The sequence below is a fragment of the Chiroxiphia lanceolata genome, chromosome 3, assembly GCF_009829145.1.
Source record: "Chiroxiphia lanceolata isolate bChiLan1 chromosome 3, bChiLan1.pri, whole genome shotgun sequence".
NCBI classification, from domain to species: domain Eukaryota; kingdom Metazoa; phylum Chordata; class Aves; order Passeriformes; family Pipridae; genus Chiroxiphia; species Chiroxiphia lanceolata.
The window spans coordinates 18,124,540-18,130,539 of NC_045639.1; the positions used below are offsets into that span (position 1 = coordinate 18,124,540).

The window sequence follows — 6,000 nt, forward strand, 5'->3', positions numbered from 1 at the left end:
CGCTCCCCTTCAGAGTGCTGCCAGAAGATGTTCTGCAGAGGCACAATGTTCCCTGTACTTTCTTTGGAGAACCACCATGGGAGATGTGGACAGATAAAGGCTCAGCATCACCAAACCCAATAGCATTCCCTCCCCCTATGCAAAAAAAATAAAAAAAAAGAGAAGCCATATTAATCAACTGAAGGGAAATAGGGGAAGAAATGGCAAAGCATTTGCTTTGCTGCCAAGATTTTAAGGTTGACTGCAGAAAAATACCTCTCTAAAAGTATTTCGGACTTGGACTTTTACTTCCTTTTTGTACAGGAACGGATGTTAAAAGTGATGGATTCAACATTAGCACTTGCAGGGAGATGATCAGCCTTTTAGATGTATCCTTTGAAGGTCATTTCACCACCTCTAAGGTTTCTGGATCTCCTTTGCAAAACTCCCTGACAAGATGGGCTAAGTTTACACTTCAATTGTCCAGCCACATGGCTGAAGGCAAAAAATTCAGCCAAGCAGCTCTATCAGCTCAGGGTGGCAGAAATCTGAACCATTTAACAGTCAGCTGCTTCTCTCACCTTCTCTGCATGTCTCATTGCTCAAACTTTTTCCTAAAAAAAGGAGGGAGAAGAAACAGAGACTTTCTGGCTGGATGCACCTGATGCTTGTCAGGACACAGGTTTTAAGCACATCTTTATCTGCCATCTCAAAGTCAGGTCCAGCCTATGGAGCACTGAGCTTGCAGCAGCAGAGACAGCCTGGGGAGCCTTCCACAAGGACATGCTGAGCCTCCCTCCCTTCTGCTCATCTGGGAGGACACATGGGAGCTTATAAGGTTTAAGTAGCCAAGGGAAAAGGAGAGGTCAAACACATGTGCTCGTACTCCTTTGATATGCTGAGAAGGTGCACTGGGAGAGTCAAAAGCCATGCTGCCAGGATCATGGTGATGTTGGTCTCATGGCATGGTCATATTGAGGCCAGTAGGGATTAGCTGTGGATCTTGTGGATAACTGGCTGTTAGGAGAAGTGATGCCATTCCCTACACTCCACAGGCTCCCCAAGCTAATGGGAAACTCAGTAAGTACAGTGTCATGGACTCCAGATCCCTGTTTCTGCATAATTTCCCACTGGAAGGGATGTTCAAGGCCCTGAAGGATGTGGAGGAAGACTTTAGCCTCCTATTGACTCTTCCCCTGCAGTGCCTGCCTCTGGTTTCTAAAAATTGTCCGTGGTGAGGCCAGTCTCTTTTTTCCCTGAGGACTCTAATCTACTGTTAACTGTACAAAATGTGAGTGGATCTAATCATGCTTATATATTTAGCAATCCCATATATCATTCCTTGAGAGTGCAGATAGCCTAGAAATTCTTGGCATGCCTCTAGCTAAGCAAATGTAAAGCTGTGGGCATGTCTGTGGGAGATGGAGATGCATTACAAATTAGAACTAAACTGGCATTAAGATGACACTGTGATGGTGATATGTTTTTATCAGAACTGATTGTTCTCCAGTTTTGTTAAGGATAGAGGAATCCTGATTTTTGAACCATGCCTTAACATGGCCCAGACTGATGGGACCGGCACCTTGGGACTTCTAGAATTCAAGACACTTTGGATGAAGATTCAAAAGTATTTGGTAACATAACATTTCTGACTGTTTCACCTTCCCTCTTAGCTCTGAAGAACAGATCCAAAACTGAGATAGGGTTAAACCATCACAGGCAGAAATATTTTGAAGCCCTCCTTCTCCCGGCTGGAGTTTGCTCCAGGCCTCTGAAACACCAGTCATTCAACAGTGCACAAGAAAATTCTCTTTCTCCTTGGCCCCACCACTCTCCTTATGGAAAGACAGATTAACCCTCTTTCATTGTTGGCAAAGACAGCTCTCTCTGCTGCCTGCTCTATTAAAGCTCATATGAACATATCTCTGCTGTTGCAATATGTTGGATTGCTGGCTGGGCATAAGCAAACACAGGAAACATATTTTTAGGACCTACAAAAGCCTGTTTTTTTTATTTTTTAAATCTTGTAGAAATGCTGAATGATTTTTCTGGCAGAGCATTTAATATCCCAAGAAGTTCACCTAGAATCAAGCAGTTTAAAGGAAGGTCAATTTTGGACCTTCTTTGTGTGACATCCCTTTCAGACAAGCCTGCAGCCACCATACTTGATGCTGGCCATCACAGAGCATCTGTCCTGAGTTTGATGAAGCCCTAGCTCTGTCCTAGGGATTGTCAGCAAAGCAAGCCTTGAGACCCAAATCAAGTATTATCTGTAGGTCTAGGTGGCATCTAATTCTGGATAATAAACACAGTGGCAGTAGGAAGCATCTGTCATTGTGTCCAAAATATGAAGCAAAATGGACTTTCTCTCTTGCAGTGTTTGCCAAATGATAGGTATTTTCCTCAATGGCCTGTCTGCCACCATATAATATGAAGGCAGGCAGGCTGCCAGCCCATGGGAACATGTTTCCCAGTCTGCCTTGCTTGCCAGCTACTTGAAATGTTTCCCTTCCTCATTAATGTTTCAAAGAGTAGGAGCTTGGGCTGGTAGGGGCAACCCCTGTCCCAGGCATCAGAAACCCAAGGCTGTGTCTGCACAACAGTGACTGTGGACACAGCAGAGGTGGGCATGATTGTCCTGGCGTTAACCTGGCATTAATCTAGCTACACGAGCAGGGAGGATGGCACGGCACGGACTGCAGAGGGGACTAGCAAACCAAGGTTAAACCTTAGAGGAGCCCTCTGGTTAGTCCATTTTGGTTTCTAACCCCTGATAAGCCTTGTGTTAACATGTCTTCACTGCTGCGGTGACCCAGCTGGGAAAGCCCAAGCCTGCCTCCCTGTGCCCACACCGTCACGTTGCTGCGTGGGCACACACTGAAGTGCCCTCTCTGTATTCCCTCCTTCCCCTCTGCTGCAGGCAATCTATAAGAAAGTGGACAGGGACTACTCTGGTACCATGGACTCCCATGAGATGCGAAATGCCCTCAGAGAGGCAGGTGAGTGTGCTTGGGAACACTGCCAGATCACCAAACATTGGAAGAACAGTGGAGACTTTTAATGGCTTTTCTTTTCTCCGGTCACCTAGATCACAGCACTGCCAGTGCCATTCTCCCTTCCTGAGAGTCACGTACTGCTGTATCTTTTGCTGTTATATACATCAAACCCTGTCCTCTGTTCTGCATTATGAACCACTGATACTTTTGTCCATGCTGTGACCGTTGCTTATCCATCTGATTATTACTTGCTCTATTTTTGGCCTCATTATTTCCTAATCCTAATTGTCCTCTTTCAGAGCTATGCCCAAACTCTCTTTTTCCATCATTTCCTCCCACCACCTTTCTCTACACTAGAGAAGGTGCAAGCCTGATCAAGGCATGCCCCAACGATGTCCTCTGTGATGTGTACTATTAACTTTTGTAGCAGTGCTTGCCAGCTCGGGGGCATCGAGAGGAGCACTGTTTTTTTGATTTGTCTTGTGCTCAGTGGAGTTTATGTGAATGATCCAGAGACAGAAATAGCACTAATATGGGCCTGAATAGAGCCCAATGTGTTATGTGAGCAATTGGCTCTGCTGCAATCACTGCTATTCAGCTGCAGTGCCAAGACTCACTAATTAGGGGTTTATCTGGGGAACATAGGACTGGTTATGCTGTGAAACAATGTGAAATATGCAGTCTGACAAAATGCTGTGGGAGAACTTTATGCCTCTCTTCACCCAGCACAATGGCATAATTCCTTTTGGAAAGGACCACAGAGGTGGGTGATGGAGTCCAACAGGCCTTTTGAAAGGAATAGTTCTGACCTTCAACCAGGTCTGCCTGCAGCTGCAGCAGCCCAGGGATAAGTCACATCAAAGACAGCATATTAATGTGCTGTGTCAGAGATTCCTGTGCTTTCCTGCCTTCAGGTTTCATGCTCAACGATCAGGTGCAGCACAGCATCGTCACCCGCTACGCCTGCAGCAAGTTGACCATCGACTTTGATGGCTTTGTGGCCTGTATGATCCGCTTGGAGACCCTGTTCAGTAAGTGCCTCTGTTCATCAGCCAAGGGGAATTCCTGAAAACTTTGGGCTTTGGTGTCTTTTAACTGCGAATGTAGCAAATTGAATGGAAATGTCAGGATGCCAGCAAAATTGTATCTGGGTCCATCTGTTGGAGAAATCAGCAGAGAAACAGCAAAAGCCTTTCTGTCTGAATGACCATGGACATGTTTCCATAACATACAATATCATTTTCGTCTGCTTTGGAATCATCAGTAACTTGTGGTCAGTGCTCTGGCTCCCACATTGTCCCAGCTCCTATAAATGGTACCACCTATTGTTTACAGTCCTTACTCAGACCAGATTTACAGGTTTGTTACCAGACCATACCAGGTGCTACCACATCAGATTTTATAGTTGTCCTGCTACCAACTCTTAGTTTGCTGCTGTAGATCTATTCTTCCCCATGAAGCAGCTTAGAAAAGAAGAACAGCTGTAATCTTACAGAAGCAGTCTAGATTTCCAGCAGGTCATGGCAAAAATCCAGACCTTTACATTTTGTCAGACAGTGATTCTCTATATGCCAAACTCTGTGGTTTATTTCCAAGTTTTTTCTTCCCTATCCTGCATTTCAGAAGTATTCCATCTCCTGGATAAAGACAAGAATGGAGTCATCCAGCTCTCTCTGGCTGAGGTAAGGCTGGTCAGATTGAAATACCACCTTTTCAAGCTGCAGCAGTGGATCACACTAAAATACATTTATTCAAAATCACTATTATAAGTGCTTTAATCACTATTATAAGGTAAATGTGATAGCGATTCAAAGGGCAAGTTTATGTGAAAAGGTTCTTAGCTCAGAAGGCCTGTCTGAATTAATAGAATGAACATTTACCTTATATGAGCAAAAAAGTAAAGACACATTCAGAGCTCCTAAGGCTGATTGAAAAGATGCTTACACAGTGCATTTCACTATCTTCTTTTAGAGACCAGTGGTCAGTTCATTAGAAAACACACAGCAGGGAACTATTCTTGTCTGGAAGAAAATGTACTGATCAACCTGCCAGAATTAGAAGAAACCTTTTAAGATGCCAGGTCTTTTTTTCCCCACATGGTTTTTAATGCAAATTACTCCTGTTGAAGCTGTTATAAAAGGCATCAGCTTGAGTCTTCCCTTTGCAGAATACAAATATATCTCAGGAAACAGCTGGAAGGAGCCCCAAGTGGTCCATCCAATTAGTCCTCTCAGCTGAAGACTGGCTCGAAAGGAGGAGGATGGCCAGGAAGCCCTCTGACCCTCAGTCACAGTTAGTGAAATCTAGCTGACATTGTACATTCCATACACCCATCTTAGAATTTTTCAAGGTTGAAAGTTGAAGGTTTCTCCAGCTTGCCCTGGAGAACTGGTCTTCCTTTGGAAGAGACCTCATTTGCAATGTCTGAGACTGATCCTGGCAATAGATTTCCCTAAAGTTCCAGAGCAGATGGATCCTTCACGTATAAGAGATTAAAATGCAACTCTAGACTTTCCCAGTTTGTTCTCCCATAGCCATGGTAGAGTGCCCCAGTGGGATTCTGTAGACCTTCCAGATGGCCTGACTCCTTGTTCTGTTTCTCCCTCAGTGGCTGTGCTGCACACTGGTTTGAACCACGGTTGATCAATTCAGCAGAGACCTCTGAGGCTCTTCTGAACATGGAACCATTTGTTTGGCATCTCTTTGTTATGAAAAAATGAGAGAGAAACTTTTTTTTTTACTACTGACAAGTTATTTTAAGCCACTAAAAATGACCTCCTGTCAGCTACAAAATAAATGCACTCTTAAACATAGAAAGATAAACAAATAAACAAACAACCCCCAAACTGACCTCTTTTACTTTTTCTACCTAAAGACTACTGCTCTGTGTTATGCTGAAATCTCCTAAATTTTGACTTAGCACAGATGGACCCAGGGGGCTTTCATTTGACTTCTGACTGTGCATCAAAGTTCAGCAGTGTTCAAAATCCTAGAAGGGGTCTCCACTGCCTGCAATATCCAGCAT

The 6,000-nt window shown here is 44.2% G+C and overlaps 1 protein-coding gene across 2 annotated transcripts in view; it reads left to right on the forward strand.

The window, feature by feature from the left end:
- Positions 1 to 5,764, forward strand: part of CAPN8 (calpain 8) — a 29,774-nt gene extending 24,010 nt beyond the window's left edge. The window contains exons 16-21 of one of the 2 annotated variants that reach the window (XM_032682589.1): positions 304 to 368; positions 1,545 to 1,613; positions 2,900 to 2,978; positions 3,890 to 4,006; positions 4,599 to 4,657; positions 5,584 to 5,764. In XM_032682589.1, coding sequence (XP_032538480.1) covers positions 304 to 368; positions 1,545 to 1,613; positions 2,900 to 2,978; positions 3,890 to 4,006; positions 4,599 to 4,657; positions 5,584 to 5,607 — 413 coding nt within the window. In that variant the 3' untranslated portion in view covers positions 5,608 to 5,764. Of the gene's footprint in view, positions 1 to 303; positions 369 to 1,544; positions 1,614 to 2,899; positions 2,979 to 3,620; positions 3,697 to 3,889; positions 4,007 to 4,598; positions 4,658 to 5,583 lie in introns of those variants that run through there. The other variant, XM_032682590.1, reaches the window with a different exon arrangement.
- The last annotated feature ends 236 nt before the right edge of the window (positions 5,765 to 6,000 follow it).